Source organism: Myotis davidii, unplaced genomic scaffold (genome assembly GCF_000327345.1).
Source record: "Myotis davidii unplaced genomic scaffold, ASM32734v1 scaffold207, whole genome shotgun sequence".
NCBI classification, from domain to species: domain Eukaryota; kingdom Metazoa; phylum Chordata; class Mammalia; order Chiroptera; family Vespertilionidae; genus Myotis; species Myotis davidii.
Window position 1 is genome coordinate 1,344,090 of NW_006298349.1, and position 16,921 is coordinate 1,361,010.

Below are 16,921 nucleotides of genomic sequence, written 5' to 3' on the forward strand. Positions count from 1 at the left end.
GGGTGGGGGGCAGGCTGCTCCACCCTCGCCCGCGCCCGCTGACGCCCTGCCTAGGACCAGGCGGCAGGCCCTGCGGAGCCGAGTCACAGTGACTCCACAGCGTTCACAGGAACCACCTGTTTGTTTATTGGGGGTAGTTTACATGCAAGACCCGCCTCCAGACCAGTCTGCTGGGCACTGACCCACACAGGCTCCTGGGATGAAGGACCACACCACACACTCCTCTTCCCACGGTCCCCGCAACCCCGAGCCTCACACACGAGCGCGAACTGTAGGCGTTAATGTCCGGCCCTTTCTCTAGGACAGCCCAGAGGCCAGGGCAGCAGCGGCTCCGGGGACCGCGGTGGCGCCACAGGGAGACAGGCAGCACTGGGCATCTGCCGGCTGGTCCTGTCTGGGTGAATGGCGAGGAGCGAGTCCTGGCGGGAGGTGGCAAGGCTCACGGTGGGTGGCCCGAGGCCGGGGTAGCACGGCCCCTCTGCAGCGCTTTTCCCTAGCGGGCCCACAGCATCCTGGAACCTTCCGGAAGGCGGGGCTGGACTGAGTGAGAAGCATTGTGTGTGTGGAGGCGAACTGGGGGTGTCGGCAGGAAGGAAGAGGAGGAGCGGGAGTGTGGACTGAGCCCTGCCCCGGCCTCCCAGCTGGGGACCTGAGTGACAGCATGCGCACCCCGGGCCCCTGGCTGGGACCCCGGGTGAGGAAGGGCTGGGCAGGGCAGCGAGCCCAGGCAGGCCTCGGACAGGCAGCCCTCACCGACAGTGAGGCTGACAGTCGGGAGGCTGGCCCAGGCAGCACCAGCTCTTTACGAAGCCCTGCCCGCCGGCATGCTGTGCTGGCCCCTCTGCTATGGGCCAGGACCCGGGCCGCGCGGGCTGCTGCCCACCGCCGGAGGCAGGCGGAGGGAGCGGCTGGTCTTCACATCTCAGCACAACGAACACAGAAAAGGTCCCACACACCCCAGGGAAACATTGTGACAAAATAAATATTTTAACCTGTAACCAGGTATAATTAGTGTTGACAAGGACTCCCAGGAATAACTTAGTGTAACTGAGCACGCAGTGTCTGACCTCTGACCTGGTGGGGCTGGTGGCTGCGAGGGTCCTCTCCCCTCTCTGGGGGGCCCCGCCAGCCTTCTCCCAGGGCCCCCGCTGCCCCCAAGCAGGGGCCTGAGGGCTGTGGTCCCCAGGAAGGGGTCCAGAAGCTGCGAGGGCGAGGGCGCAGGAGGGCTGAGCAGCCCCTCGAGGCGCCCGGCCTGTTCCTGCTTCCTGTGAGGCCTCGAGCGAGGCCACTCCAGCCTCGAGGTAGGCAGGCGGCCCTGGACATGCTGTGTGAGCGGGAGGAGTGTCTCCAGGCTGGGGCTGGTGACTGCTCTGCTGGGCCAGCGCCTACCTGCTGCCCACCGGAGCCCAGCACCTGCTGCCCGCTGCAGGGGGCGCTCTGGCCCGCGGTGTGAGGGCTGTGCCTCCCAAGGCAGGTGCAGGTGCGTGCTTCTGCTCCCCTCGCCGGCAGCCTCCTCTCCCTCAGCCCCTCAGCAAGACAGGAGGCTGGCTCTGCTCCGAGGACACGGGTGGTGCTGTGGCTCCTGCAGGAGTGGCCCCGAGGTCCCAGCTCGGACCAGGACGCAGCGGGGCTGCTGGGCATCACTGCCACCAGCCAGCGGACTCCGGCGTGTGGCCTCCAGGCTGGCCTCGGAGCACTCCCGCAGGACAAGGAGAGCTTCGTGCCACCGCCGGGTGCAGGGGTGAGTGCAGCCAGAGATGCAGGGCTGGAAGCTGCGGCCAAGCTCCCAGTGCTTCCTGGGTGTCCCCTGCTGGTCCTGCCAGACGGCCCGGCCTGGCCCCAAAGCCTTCTTTCTGGAGGAGGCTGCAGCGGCGCCACACTGGGCATGGGCTCTGGGGGGCACGCCTCACTTCTCACCAGGAAGGTTCCTGTGGGTGTTCAGCGTGGCCCGGGCTGGTCCGAGCCTGCAGCACGTCTCCACCTGCAGCCCAGGCGGGAAAGGCTGCCGCTCTGGGTTGGGGACACATAGTGGCCTGGCCATGTCTGACCTGAGCACCTGGGCAGTGCGCGCGGGACACTGACCTGCGCCCGGAGGTCACGGGCGCCGCAGTTCCGTGCTCAGCGTGGGTCAGGCTCTGTGCGCCTCACCCAGGGCCGGGAGACACCCAGCAAGGACTCGGCCCCAGGCTGTTAGCTGCTGGGTTGGCTGGGAGAGAATACACATTGTGGCTGGGGTCTGGGGAGGGAGGTCAGGATGTCAGAACAGCCTGTGGAGAGGCTGGGGCCGTGCCAGGAGCTAGTGGGAGCCTCGGTGCTGCTCTGGCCCTGCAGGCTCTGGGTCTGCAAGCCTGGCCCAGCGGCCTGGAGTGGGGTCCTGGAGGCAGGGCAGAGGCTGCCAAGGCCAGGCCAAAGCCCCAAGCATGGCATGCTCACACGCCCACAAACTTGCCCAAGCTAGCAGAGTGACACCTCCCGTGCCACCCCCCAGACGGGCACTGCAGGAGGGAAGCGCACAGTGGGGCTGCAGATGAGTGCAATTCCACAGGAGCTAAGCAGGTGCCAGTGCCCACTGTCCAGCGGCCTGGGCTGCCCTCCCCATACCCTTGGCTCCCCCCGGCCAGCAGAGTGTGGGCTGTGTGGGCGCCATGGTCTAGGCTCGCTGCTGAGTGATGAAAGTGACCGGAGGGGACAGCCCCAGGTCTGCTCAGGAGCCAGTCCCAGGGCACTGACTGCCCGAGGCTGCCCCCCCCCCCCCGGAGGAGACGGTGGGGGAACCTGTGAGGGGAGCGTGGGGGGCGGTTAGGGACCCGCTAGCAGCAGCTGCCCCACCTCCCCAGAGAGGCCGTCCTGACTAGCGGGAGGCCTGGGAGCAAACACAGTGGCATTTCCATGGAGACAGCAGTGCAGGACTGAGGACTGAGTGGGGCTGGGGATGGGAGGAGTGGCCGGTGCCTGGATGGGGGGAGACAGGTGACCTGCCATCTGGGAGCCAACCCACAGACCAGCTCACAGGGCGAAGAGGGCGTCCTCGGAACGCGTGGGCTTCCTCTGGCTGGAGGGGTTGGCAGCTGGGCTGGGTGCCTCCGCTGGGGGCGAGGGCAGGTTGGGAACCATTTCAGCAGCTCTGGCCCTTTCTTCAAGGAATTTATCAAACTCTGCAAACAAAACCAGCGCGGGAGCCAGGATTGGTGGGGGCTCAAACAGCTACGCCTGCACCACGGAGCCCACTCACTCGTGCCCCTGGGTCACTGCCTGGGAGGGAGCAGAGTGACGGGCCCACAGCCAGAGCCAGGGGGCTGTGCTGCCTGGGAACCCCCTGATTCCCCTGCAGGGGCGGGGCGGGGCGAGGCTGACAATTCAGATTCCTCCCTCCCAGCTGCCACTGTCCCACTCTCCAGAGCAGCCCTGGAGGCAGGGCAGGGGGCTGGCGGTGGTCCTACTGAGACCTGGCGGGGCCCCCCCACTCCCCCCCCCACAGGAGCAGGGCTCTAAGCAGGGGGCCGTGAGGGAGGGAGCAGCACAGGGAAAGGCTGGGGGCCCAACGGGAGGTCCAGGAGGCAAGATGGGAGGGGAGGGGGACAGGGGGAGGGGGACAGGAGGAGGGGAGGGGAGGGGAACAGGAGGAGAGGAGGGGGACAGGAGGAGAGGAGGGGGACAGGAGGAGAGGAGGGGGACAGGAGGAGAGGAGGGGGACAGGAGGAGAGGAGGGGGACAGGAGGAGAGGAGGGGGACAGGAGGAGAGGAGGGGGACAGGAGGAGAGGAGGGGGACAGGAGGAGAGGAGGGGGACAGGAGGAGAGGAGGGGGACAGGAGGAGAGGAGGGGGACAGGAGGAGAGGAGGGGGACAGGAGGAGAGGAGGGGGACAGGAGGAGAGGAGGGGGACAGGAGGAGAGGAGGGGGACAGGAGGAGAGGAGGGGGACAGGAGGAGAGGAGGGGGACAGGAGGAGAGGAGGGGGACAGGAGGAGAGGAGGGGGACAGGAGGAGAGGAGGGGGACAGGAGGAGAGGAGGGGGACAGGAGGAGAGGAGGGGGACAGGAGGAGAGGAGGGGGACAGGAGGAGAGGAGGGGGACAGGAGGAGAGGAGGGGGACAGGAGGAGAGGAGGGGGACAGGAGGAGAGGAGGGGGACAGGAGGAGAGGAGGGGGACAGGAGGAGAGGAGGGGGACAGGAGGAGAGGAGGGGGACAGGAGGAGAGGAGGGGGACAGGAGGAGAGGAGGGGGACAGGAGGAGAGGAGGGGGACAGGAGGAGAGGAGGGGGACAGGAGGAGAGGAGGGGGACAGGAGGAGAGGAGGGGGACAGGAGGAGAGGAGGGGGACAGGAGGAGAGGAGGGGGACAGGAGGAGAGGAGGGGGACAGGAGGAGAGGAGGGGGACAGGAGGAGGGGAGGGGGACAGGGAGAGGGGGACAGGAGGAGGGGTGGGGGACGTGCTGGGAACTTCCCCACAGGACCCGTGTCCCTGCCCCCAGAAGGGATGCCATGGGCACCGGGCCCGCGTGCCCTGTGCTGCCTCTGAGGGCTGAGCGTGACGGGTGGGCGCCATGCTGGCTGGGACGGCTCTGTGACTGTCCCCCATCAGCACGAGGTCTGGATGAAGAGACAAGAAGCTCTGGTCCCAGAGGCCCGGCCTAGGCCAGGCACCCGGAAGTGCTCCAGAGTGAAGGCTCCAAGGTGGTGGGGTGCAGGCCCTGTGCACCCCGGCCCCGGGGGGTAAGCTGCCAAGCAGCTGGCCAGGCCGTACCTTCGCTCGTGACGCCCTCCTCCAGGTCGTCGCCCTTCTGCGGGAGGAGCAGAGCACAGGTCAGCCCAGCAGCCTGTCTCCCGCTGCGCAACCCCGCCGTCCCACGGCCCCCTGTCCCAGCCACGCATCCTACTTCCTGTCCCCAGGGTTCTGTGACAGCAAAGTACTGCTCATCTTCTTGGAGAAACAGAAACTTTGTTTTTAAAAAGCAAAAACATGAACCACTTGAGTAGGTTCTAGGTTTTGACCCTTCAGTAGGGCCCAAAAGAAAAATCCAGAAAAAGGTGCAAGCTGGCTCTCGGGCCGCACTGCGTGCGTGCAGGCCCAGGAAGGCCTCCGTCCTCAGGCGCCAGGCCCCTCAGCGGCTCTCCACGCAGCTCAGGGCTCTGGGAAGTTGCTGCCCATGGGGCCACATGAGGGCGGGCAGCGGCAGAGCCATGAAGCCAGGGCCTGCACCCCACCACCTTGGAGCTGTGACCTCTTAACAGTGTGAGTGGGTCAGACTAGCTTCTGTTTGGAGAACACAGTGGCCACTTGCAACTCACTCACTACGCAGACAGAGGAGGAGAGGAGAGCTGGCGGGAGTGGAGGGGGAATGGATGGCGGAGACGCCTCTGGCTCTGCCGCTGCCCTGCCTGCAGTTCTGTTGGGGAGCGCCCCTCCGCCCCTGGTCCCCCTGTGAGCTGAGGGCTTCTGGGAGAGAAGCTATTTCTTTTCTGGGCGTTCGCTGGGGGTAGATATGATGAGTCATTTTCTTCCTCCGTGGCAAGGCACCTGGGCGGCGGAGTGTCTTTGGGACACCTGGCCTCCAGGGAGGTGCCCCGGCGCGTGGGAAGCCCTGTCTCAGGTGTCCATCCCTGTGGGAGGGACCACACCATGGCCTGCAGCCAGCGGGCGACCAAGGCCCCGGCATGGAGGTGGCTCGGAGCAAGAGATGAGGTGTCTCCAGGTCTGGGAAAGGATCCAGCCAGCCCCCGCCCATGGCTTGGGCAGCCACTTCCCTGCCACAGGACATTTCTGCATCGGTCTCCCGCCAACACCTCCACCCGCCTCCCAGAGGCTGCGGTTAGTACAAGTGCTCTGTGGGGAGGGGCGGGCGGGCGAGGCCTCCCTCCTCAGGACTGGCCGCACGGGCAGGTGCGTGTCCTCATTGTCCTGCCCTGTCTCTGGGACAAAGACATGGTCTCTGGGGCAGGTGTTCTCTTGGGTGCAAGACACCACAAGATACTAGAGCAGGGAGGCAACAGTGCATTTTTCTTTTTTAAATCCTCACCTGAGGATCTGTTTTATTGATTTTAGAGAGAGGGGAGGGGAGAGAGAGAGAGAGAGAAACATCGATTGGTTGTCTCTCATATGCACCCCCTCTGGGGATTGAACCTGTAACCTAGGCATGTGCTTTGACTGGGAATTGAACCAGCAACTCTTCAGTGCCCAGGAGGATGCTCCAACCGAGACCCACCAGCCAGGGTGACAGTGGATTTAAAATGAAAACAGCCCTGGCTTGTGTGCTCAGTGGTTAGAGCATTGCCCCATGCACTGATTCCTGGTCAAGGGCATGTACCTGGGTTGCAGGATAGACCGGCCCAGGACAGGGCTCACGCTGGAGGCGATTGATCAATTTGTCTCTCTCACATTGATGGTCTCTCTCAATCTTCCTCTCTCCCTCCCTCCCACTCTTTAAAAATCAATGGAAAAAGTACCCTTGGGTGAGGTTTAAAAAAACAAACAAACAAAAACACCCCATTCATCTGTGTGTATATGTCACAATTAAAAAAAATTAAAACCAAAAAACAAACCCTCAAAAACAGAAAATCCCACAAAAAAACAAGCAGAAAATAAAAAAACGGAACTCAAGCGCACAAACCTGAACGAAAAGTATCTGGGGAGAGCGCAGGGTGTTTTGGAGCCAGCGGGGGCCAGCTGAGGCCAGCTCTGCCAGGGCCGGCGGCCGAGGCCACAGGAGTGGAGGACATGCCAGCTGTGAGGCTCTGGTGGTGGCAGGAGCCACCCCTGCCCCTCCTCCCTCCTCCCTCCTCCCCCCCCCTGCGTCCAGAGCAGCCCCTGGGGTTGTCCCTGGGCCTGTCTTTGCCACACCCCACACTTGAAAGAGAAAAGTGGAGTCTCACCAGGTCGGTCCTGAGCCACACCTCAATGTCGTCCATGACAGAGGGCTGTGCAACGGGGATCTATGGAGCGGCAAGCAGCGGGCAGCAGCCGCACAGCCAGGGAGGGGAGACAGAACACCAAAGTAAATCATCAACACCCCAACGACCCCCACGCACAGCAAAGAAAACCCACCAGCGCAGCAGGCGTGGGCAGCGAGGCAGCCGTGCAAGGCAGGCGGGGAAGCAGTGAGGAGCAGGTCTAAGAGCGGGGATGGGGTGGGGTGGGGGGGCAGTACGTCCCTGACATGGAGAACTCTTTGACTGTGGTGCCAGGCCTCATGACGCGGCCTCGGTCAGGCTCAAAGCACCCGCTCGTCTCAGGCGCGCTGCCCTGCAGGCTGACTTTGAACTCCTCGGATATGACAACTGGAGGAGCACTGTCTGCTGGAGGAGCCACCATGGCACCAGTGGCTGGGGAGGCCTAATGGGAGTCTGTCCCGAGCAGGGGCAGTGCCAGTCAGCGCTGCAGCTGCCCTGGGAGCCCCGGGTGCGGCTGCTCACTCGTGTCTCACACTGTGTGGGCACATCCCAGGGGAGGGAGCCCCGGGCCGGGCGGCCTGTAGGAGGCAGGCACCTTCCACCACCACCAGAAGCCGGAGCAGAGGCTTGGAGGACCGAAGGGCCAGAGGCTTCAGTCCCCTTTGTGTCTGTAGAGACCACTAGGCCTGAATACGGCGCTTCCCTTGGCCCCACCCTTCCAGCTTCCCAGGGTTGGCGCACTCCCTGTCAGAGAGGTCCCTGCAGTCTGGGGAGTGGCGGTGGTGGCAACACACCCGGGCCCCCCCGAGCAAACGGACGCACCTCCTGGGTGCCTGTGCAGTTTCCACTCAGGGCCACCAGCCCAAGGCCTTGGGGGCTGGGTTCTGAAAAACACACTTGGCTACAACGATTTAAGGGGCTGTCAGCTAGAACATCCTGAGTAGGTAACGGTAGCCTCGCCCCTCTAGAGGTTGCGGTAATGAAACGTGGGCGCCCAGCCTAGACGACCTAGTTCTCGGACCTGCCTTCCCCACTAGTACCTCCCAGTGGCTCGCTCACAAGCCCGCTTGGCTTCTAGGAAAACTGCAGCATTGAGTCTACAGCTGGCTTCACCCCCATGTCACAATCTAGGCTAAGAATAACGTTAAAATGAGCAGTAAGAGGACAGCTCAGCAGTTGCCAAATCTACACAATGACATGAACTCAACTAACGAGCACAAAGCCCCTATTGCCCAACCTGCCCCATGTGACAAGCCACACCCAGGGCAGAAGCCCGGCAGTGGGTGAGGGGCTGAAGCCACGCAGCAGGGGTCTGACGTGGCCGCGTCCTGCACACACTCCTCAGCGAGCGGAGACCCTCGCTCTGTTGAGCCACAGGCCCAGCGTGGGCAGCGCACGCACACTTCCATAAAGGCTCCAGCCAACCTTGATCAGATGAGGAAGACTCGCCATTTTCATTTTATTCTTTGACTTACTCAGGACTTAAGAATGTTGGCATGAAAAAATATCAAGTTCAAATCATCCTGAAATGACTCCTAGGGACAAAGGACAGGTGCTCTCCCTCGAGGGCCCTGTGCCCAAGGCTGCAGGCACCCCCGCCCCGCAAAGCACAGGCATGAGCTGCGATCCCGCAGCCTGCAGAGGGCTGTGCCCTGATGTGTTTCCCTGACAAAGCGACTTCTCTCATCTCGGTGCTCCTCCGGTGGCAGGCCAGGCCCCGGGAAGATGCGCCATCGGGTGCCCAGGACTAACACTTGAAAAGTCAGCCGCTTCTCCGCAAGGACCCGACCACAGCTGCGGGAGTGAGGCCGGCTCCACGGACATGCTTTCCAACGTGGCGCAGAAGCCCGAAAAGCCACTGAGGCGATCGGGGCCGCACACCGTTAGATTGAGCTTATAATTAAATTATTGTTGTTACTGTTCAAAAGCAAGTCCCTCGGGCTGGGCGTCACGCTCCCGGTTTTCTTCTTTGAGGATGGACCGAGAACGAGCATGCTCAGAAAACACTGACAGGAGACGTGCAACCCTGAAAGCCTGAGGCTGGGTCCCGGGAACACTCCTGCCCTCTCCCGACGCCTCCCGGTGAGGCCCGGACTGAGGCGCCCTGGGCACGGGGGAGGGGGGGCGCCCAGCTCACTGCTGCAGACCCTCCACTTCCCTAAGGAGCCTCGTGCTTGCCTGGAGAGGCCGGGGCCTGGACAGTTCTGGCCTCAGTTTCCTCCTCTGTGAAACAGGCTGAGCTCACGATTCCGAACCCTTAACTGCCAGGTGGCGTGTCGGTTCTGGAATTCTGAAGCCCAGGGATGGCCTCTGAGGAGCTGTCCGGAAGCCGCGCAGCTGCGGCCTTCAGAGGCACCGGTGGGCCCGGGACCAGAGGCGCCGCCTCACCTGGCCGGACTCACTCTGGCGGCGGCACCAAGTCTCTGGAGAGGCACGTGCGGGCCTGACCGGAGGCGCAAAGGAAGAGAATGTCCAGGGGAGGCCAGTGCGGATACCCAGCAGCTCTGGGGTCGCCGCGGGGAAAGCTCCCTGGGGAGGTGCCAGGAGGTGCCCACGAGGACCCTCAGGCGGCTCGCCGACTTGCACGGCCTCCGAGACTGAGCAGGTCGCTTCTGCCCGTACTGAGCAGGAGTCAGGGTTGAAGTCATCACTACAGATGCATAAATCGATCTTTCAATAAACTATCAGTTGTTAAACAGACAGAAAGAAACCCAGGGACGTCAGAAATGACTGGCGCCGGCTCCTCAGTATGAAGGCACTTGGCCTCCAGGGGGTGCGGGCCAGCAGCCCCGCGTATGTAAAAGTCGAGGTTCACTTGCTCTGGGTGGACAAAGCCCCTTAAATCAGCACCTTGAGCATCACATGGTGACGTCCCTTCTAATACCGTGGGTGCTGCCTCTGACGAAGCCTGTGCCTGCTCTACACCAGGGCCTGGAGCTGAGGGAGGGTGCGGAGCTCCGCCCAGGCTGACGGAAGGGCGAGAGGCCAGGGCTGGCCCCGCTGAGCCCTGGGACTGGGGCTCTGTCCTGCCGCGGTTTAGCATCTTCTTGGGGAATTATCCAGTCAAAGGCGGGCCCACGGGGTTGGAAGGAGAGTGTGAGTTGGAGGAGGCAGACAGAAAGGGGAAAAGAGACGTGAAGAGAGAAAGATAAAAGAAGTTACTTGGGCAGCACCCTCCAATAAAGACCAGGGCTGGAGCTGACCCCGCCGAGGACAGGCAGCCAGGCTGGCTTGGCAGAGGCAATGGCCTGTCCTTGGAACCCAACAGGAACTGGCAGGCGGGTGCCAGTGGCACATCCTGGCCGCAGAGGTGGTGGGCGGTCTGCTGCCCGCGGGCCCACCTGGCTGCAGGCAGGCAGCTCTGCTGAGGGAGCAGTGGGGGCCTGTGCACAGGGGAGAGGCTGTCCTGGGCTCAGTGCTCTTGGGACGTCGGGCTGGCTGTGCCTGGGGTCCTGTGGGCCTGAGTAGGCCCCCCTGCCTCCCAAACCTGGGCTTTGGCAGCAGCAGACCTTCCTATTAACCTTCTGTTCTCGTGACAGACACAGCAGAGAGCTGCTGGCTGCCCAGCGTGTGGGGGACTCCTCTCGGGTCACAGGCTGGGGGACAGCACGCGCGTTCTCAGGGTTTTCTTCAACTGCTGATGAGTCTGGGGTGGCTGACTTTGGTGCTGAAGCCCCAGGAGCCAGGGTCTGCCCCCCACAGCCCCAGCCCACAGGGGAGCAACTGTCTGACTTCCCACGCAACAGGCACAGTTCTGCAGCCCAGCGGTGCTCTTTGCAGAGAAGTGAGACCTCCCGACGGGCTCCCCCACCCGCCCTGAGGAGTGGCCTACGAGCCTTTGGTCGCACTCAGCAGCACAAACAGCTTCCAAGTAAAGAATCTGTACCTGGGAATGTAGGCAGACTCAGGGCGCTGCACTACGGGAAGTAAGGCAAAGCAGTTAATGTGCGTCGTTTAAAAGGAAAACACTGCAGGCAGGCAGGGGAGGCCGTTAGCTGTTAGCTGGGCTTGCTCCCGGGGACGGAGCTCCGGGTGGGGACAGGGTGGCTGCGACGGCCTGTCAGCTGCCGAGGCCACGCTCAGGGTGACTTTTGGGGGCAGTGTCCTTTTCCTGGCAGGGTTAAAGGCACAAGGACACATGCCTGGATCCTTCCGATTTGGACAATGGAGTGGACATGGTCTCCAGGGGTCGTGCTCTACAGCCACCCACACATGGGCCAGGGCCCCAGCCTGCCCCTGAAGAAGCAAATGAGGGGCTCAGGCAGCCCCTCTCTCTAAGATGGGCTGTGAGGTCTGCAGAAACAGAGCGAGGGGAGGGATGGGTCCCACTTGAGCACAGTGTGCAGGGTCGCCTGCTCCAGCCATTGGCAGGCAGACACCCTCGCATGCTGCCCTGCCTGAACACCCGCCCCTGGCCACGGCCTGGCACGGCCCCAGGCCAGTTACAGTCTTCCCTGTGTGCACTGTGCTGCACTCCAGCTGCAGGGAGAGGCCCAGGATCCCGCCTGCCTGCTCGGCGTGCGGGTGCAGATCTGTTGAGGGCTGTGGCTTCCCAAGGTGAATGGTCACTCCCAGCAGGACAAGCAGCCAGGACGAGGCCACCTTCTCCACACACCGGGCGCAGGGCCACCGGTCAGGGGAGGGAAGAGAGACCCACCCGGTCAGGGGAGGGGAGAGAGACCCACCCGGCCCGGGGAGGGACCCGGTCAGGGGAGTGAAGAGAGACCCACCCGGTCAGGGGAGGGGAGAGAGACCCACGCGGCAGGGGCGGGAAGAGAGACCCACCCGGCAGGGGAGGCACGAGCCCCGCCCCGGTCCCTGTGCAAAGGCTTTACTTCCCGAGCCCCAGCTGCACGTGTGCCGCTAGCCCCGGCCGGCCTTGCTCCTTCTGTCCTGCTCCGTGTGTGTGTCTGTCCGAGGCCGCACAGCCTCTGGGGTGCAGGGGGCACAAACCCTGACCCTATGGAGCACAGGGAGCCAGCGCCTAGCGCTGCCCTCACAGGCTGGGGCTTTACCAGCTGGTCAGAGGCTTGGAGTCTGTTCTCTTAGAAGCAAAAGCCAGTGACCACTCACCCTGGAGAGGGAATACTGCTGAGCGCCCCCCGGAGACACTCCAGACCCCAAAGGCCCGGGCAGGACCTCAGCAGAGTCCAGGGGAGGCTGGGTCTGTGCTTCAGGGGACGCTTTGGCACCCAGCTGGAAGGGGAGAGCGGCCTGTGCTGTCTGACTCACAGGGCTCAGCGGGGACGTAGGTAAGCGCTGGGGGACACGGCGCTCTGCTCAGCTAGTGGCCGCTCACCATTCCTTGGGTCACGAGCCAGCTGTCTATGGGCTCCAGGTCAGCGTCCCCACCTTTAACTCTCTCCTGGACGGAGGACAGGAAAGTCCCAGAAAGAAAAGTCACAGCGAGACCCACAACCAAGAAGCAACAGCACATCCCACGGGACAGAGGCCGCTCGAGGGATCATGTGTGTGTCAGCCCTGGCCCAGACCCCACCACGCCCCCTACCTACCTGTGAAGAGGTTAGTAAAGTAAGCAAGCCCTCCAGGGCCCCCTGTGTCGCTTTCCCGGGCACCGGGCGGCCTCCAGGAGCCACAGACTGCCCGGAGCTGCTGCTCCCCGGGAGGGTTCCCAGGCAGCAAGGGGCGGCTTAACGAAGAGCCAGCCTTTACAAATCATTCCTACTTTTTTCTAACTTATCTTTGCTTTTTCTTCCTTTTTTCCTCTTTCTCAGTTACCTGTATGTTCATTTCCCAAACCCTTAAACTCTAAATTTGGGTATGTTACCTTTTTTAAAAGCAAGACAACTGATTTGGTTGCACTGTGGAGGCGTGGCTATCCATCTTCCCCTCCCTACTGCATTCTTCATTTCTCCCTTGACCCAGTGTTCCTTTCCAGGCCAGTGTGGGTTAGTGTATGAACATGACCTGAAGCCCTGGCCTGCAGGTGCACGTGAGCCAGTGTGTGGGGACAAAGATACAAAGACACACACACAGGCATGAAAACACACAGACACACAGAGACACACACACACACAGGTATGCAAACACACAGACAGGCACAGATATACAGACACACACAGAGATAAACACACACACAAAGATATATAGATACACAGACACACAGAGATAGACACACACACAGACACATACAGAGACAGACAGACACACGGACACACACACACACATACATGCAGAGCTAACAGGAACCCTGCTCCCCGCATCGCCCATCGAGCAGTCAGCATGATGAGAGAGCAGCCTGCCACCACCACGTGGAGACACACTGGACTCAGCAAGGCCTTTGAAAGCTGAGGCTGGCCAAGCCACACACCCGAAGGGTGAAGTGTGGGAAGCTGGCCACATGTCCTAAGCTCAGACCCAGGCGTGGGCATTGACAATGGCAAAGGTGTGGTGGGGCACAGGTTGCCATGGACAGGGCAGGCCCTGGAGACAGAGTGGGAAGCAAACCGGGTCAGCCTGGTTGGGACAGGGCTGCAGGCCAGGCCAGGGAGGGCAGGGAGGAGGGGCACCTCACGTGGCAGGGCCTCCGCCCAGTTCCTAAACGCCCTCCGGAGCCAGGGGGGAGGACATTCTAAATAATGGGTAAATGGAGCCGTGGCCGCTGCACAGATTCCGGGAGTCTGGTCTCGGGTTTGCCCACTCTTCTGTGGAAAGGCAGGGGACCGAGCCCAAGGCAGCTGGGCTGGCTCTTCTGTGCCCCCTGGTGGCCAGTGCAGAAGGATGCAGTTGGCCAACTAGGAGGGAGGAGGCCCTTCCCCAAGGCGAGCTGCAGGAGGCCCAACACTGGCATTTGGGAAGCAGCTCCCATGGGGGGGGGGGGGGGGGGGGGGGGGGGGGGGGGACGGCAGAGGAGCAATGGGCACGCCTTTCCTGGCCCAGCCGGGGGACCTCAGAAGGAGGCCCAGCCTGCCCCTGCCCCTGCAAACAAACATTCATCCACACACCTCACGCACACCGCTTGGCAGAGGGAACAATCTCACGAGAAACATGAAGACACAACTCCTTTCCCCTGCGATGATCTGAGGCTTACAGAAACCAGGGTGCATTGGGGCCGGACGAGCACCATCCTCCACTTCTGCCTTTTCTCCGGTCTTTCCCGCCCTCCACCAAGCCTGCGTCTGCTTCACCTCACCAGCTTTACCAAACTGCCCAGCACCCCTGCACGGACTCCAGGCAGAAAAGCAGGCCAGACCTACCACTTCGGAGATCTGTTTCCGACTGTCTAGGGCAGAGTGGAGTCCTCCGGCAGCCTGGGGGTCCTCACAGGTTACCCTGGAGATGAAGTAGCACAAGCAGAGTCAGTGTCCCAGGGTCACGGGGGTGGGGGTGGCCTGCAGTCCCTTCCTACCCATGACACCTTCCTCACATGCACTTAGAACAGTGACGGCGAACCTTTTGAGCTCGGCATGTCAGCATGTTGAAAAACCCTAACTTAACTCTGGTGCCGTGTCACATATAGAAATTTTTTGATATTTGCAACCGTAGTAAAACAAAGACTTATATTTTTGATATTTATTTTATATATTTAAATGCCATTTAACAAAGAAAAATCAACCAAAAAAATGAGTTCGCGTGTCACCTCTGACGCACGTGTCATAGGTTCGCCATCACTGACTTAGAAGAACGTTTCCGCACCTTGGCATGGGCAGAGGCTAGGGCTTAGCTGTTGTCTGCCTGCCCGAGGCTGGGAGGTGCTGCCTCCAGCACTAGCTCGGCCGCCCTCCCCTGGGCTCGCACTGCTCTGTCCTCTCTGAAGCGACAGCACGGGGCACCTCTAACCTCTGAGGCACGAGGACAGGGAAGTGCCGAGGCTGTGGAGGGAGGTCCCAGCAGCAGCTCAGTGCACCCACAAGCAGGGCCTGGGCTGGCTGTCCCTGGGCCTCCCTGTGACACAGGGGATTGTCTATTTTGGAATAAACTCCAATTCCCTCTGGCTCCTGCTGGCCAGAGCTGCTACCAGGGAAACCCCACGCACACTCGTGGGCGGGAAGCCTCACTGCCCAGCAGGCGTCCTGCGGCTACCCTCCTGGCTGCCTCCCCTACAGCCCAGGCAGCAGCCGCACCAGAAGCAGAGAGCAGCAGGGTGCTCTTAGACTGATGGGGCCTCCAACTACAGCCGCCCAGGCCAGCAGGGCTGGTGCTCACTCATTCAACATCTGTGTCTACTGCCAAGTCCTCTCAGCCATATTTCAAAGCTCTTGGCCGTCCTGGACGGTAAATAAAAGGGCTCTTTGTGTTGGCCCGTGACCAGGCCTGGATCAATCTCCCCAAATAGCTTCCAGGAGCCACTGGAATGATCCCCACATACGCCTTGCGCTGTTCGGCTGAGGAGCTCCCTGTGGTCTGGGCGCACATGCCAGCGCTGTCCGGAGGGGCGCACTGCTGGAGCGCACTCAGGGTGCCGCTGACGCTCTCTGCCCCCAGGTCTGCGGCAATAGGAGAAATGAGGGAGATGAGAACAAAATGGGTCATGGACTTCACGGGAGTCGTTAAGACGCCAGTTGAGCAGGTGAAAATTCTGGGGGGAGGGCAGGGGGCACACCCAGGTCACCCTGTGCAGGAGGGGCCACGGGTGCGGTCCAGATGGAGAAGTCATTCTGAATGGCAGGGAGAGCACTGGCAGTGGGAAGGGGGTGCCCGGGGCCAGGGACCTTACAGGTTTCCCACAATGCCCGTGCTGGGGGCTCTTCGTCACCTCAATCCCAATGTCTAAGGACCTGGACGTTTAGTTATCTGACAAATATTTTGCAGGTGCCCACCATGCTCAGAACTAGGTCCTGAGTGAACCAAACCTAATCTGATGTGGACCTTGGTCTCAAGGAGTCACAGAGCAGATGAGAGACAGACAGACAGCAGCAGTTCTTGGGACAGTGGACTCTGTGTGGGGAGGGAGACACAGGCAGGCGCAGACTGGCAGTCAGGGCACGTGCAGTGAGCAATGCCCTGGGAGCTAATGGAGGACAAGGCTGGCAAGGCAGGTGGGGAAGGCTGGGAAAAGCCTTGAATGCCAGGAAAGGAGTGGATGGAAAGCATGAGCCCTTTTTAAAGAAGGGAGGCAGCAAAATTCAATTTGAATTTTGGGAGAATCCAGTGGCCATATGCTGAATGGACTGAAGGAGAGAAACCTGTTCTGAAAGAGAATCAGGGGCTACAAACGTGAGATACTGAGAAGCCAGAAATAAAAGCTCAATTCAATTGAAATAAAATGAAGTTATAAAGATAAATATTAAGAAACTAGAGGCCTGGTGCAAGAGATTTGTGCACTGGGGGGGAGGGGGACCCTCAGGCTGGCCTGCACCCTCTCGCAGTCCGGGACCCCTTGAGGGTTGTCTGCCTGCCTGGGGATCGGGCCTAAGCCAGCAGACAAACATCCCTCTCGCAGTCCAGGACCTCTCCTTACCGTCTGCCTGCAGCGGAGGCAGGAGAGGCTCCCGCCATCACCGCTGTGCTCACCAGACATGAGCTCGGCTTCTGGCCGAGCGGCGCTCCCCTGTGGGAGCACATTGACCACCAGGGAGCAGCTCCTGCATTGAGCGTCTGGCCCCTGGTGGTCAGTGGACGTCATAGTGACCGGTCGTTCTGCTGTTTGGTTGATTTGCATATTAGGGTTTTATCATCCTATCTAATAGACAAACATGGTAATTAACTGTACCTCCGACATGCTTCCCATTGGCTAATCAGGGCGATATGCAAATCAACTGCCAACCAAGATGGCGACTGGCAGCCAGGCAGCTGAAGCAAACAGGATGCTTGCTTGCTCCAGTGAAGGAGGAAGCCAAGGTTCCCAGCCTACCACTGTTGGGCTCTGAGCTTGCACTCTAAGAAACAATGTTGCAATTATCGAAGCTAAACAAACCCCATGCTTTCAGTCAGAGCCAACCGGGCCTCAGAGCTGGAGCCGGCTCTCAGATCCAGTGACAGCCATAGAAGGTAAATAAATTCCAAAATGAAAAAAAAGAAGAAAAAAAGGAGAGGTTGGGAGCTTCAGTCACCCACCAGCCTGAAAACGGCC

The 16,921-nt window shown here is 61.4% G+C and overlaps 1 protein-coding gene across 4 annotated transcripts in view; it reads right to left on the reverse strand.

Moving 5' to 3' along the window:
• Positions 1-102: 102 nt before the first annotated feature.
• Positions 103-16,921, reverse strand: part of TOM1L2 (target of myb1 like 2 membrane trafficking protein) — a 63,697-nt gene continuing 46,878 nt past the window's right edge. Inside the window, exons 10-15 of one of the 4 annotated variants that reach the window (XM_015570612.1) lie at positions 15,218-15,335; positions 14,106-14,181; positions 12,188-12,253; positions 6,871-6,930; positions 4,745-4,781; positions 103-3,155 (exon numbers count right to left, since the gene is read on the reverse strand). In XM_015570612.1, coding sequence (XP_015426098.1) covers positions 3,007-3,155; positions 4,745-4,781; positions 6,871-6,930; positions 12,188-12,253; positions 14,106-14,181; positions 15,218-15,335 — 506 coding nt within the window. In that variant the 3' untranslated portion in view covers positions 103-3,006. The remainder of the gene's footprint in view (positions 3,156-4,744; positions 4,782-6,870; positions 6,931-12,187; positions 12,254-14,105; positions 14,182-15,217; positions 15,336-16,921) is intronic. The other 3 variants (XM_015570613.1, XM_006773956.2, XM_015570614.1) reach the window with 3 other exon arrangements.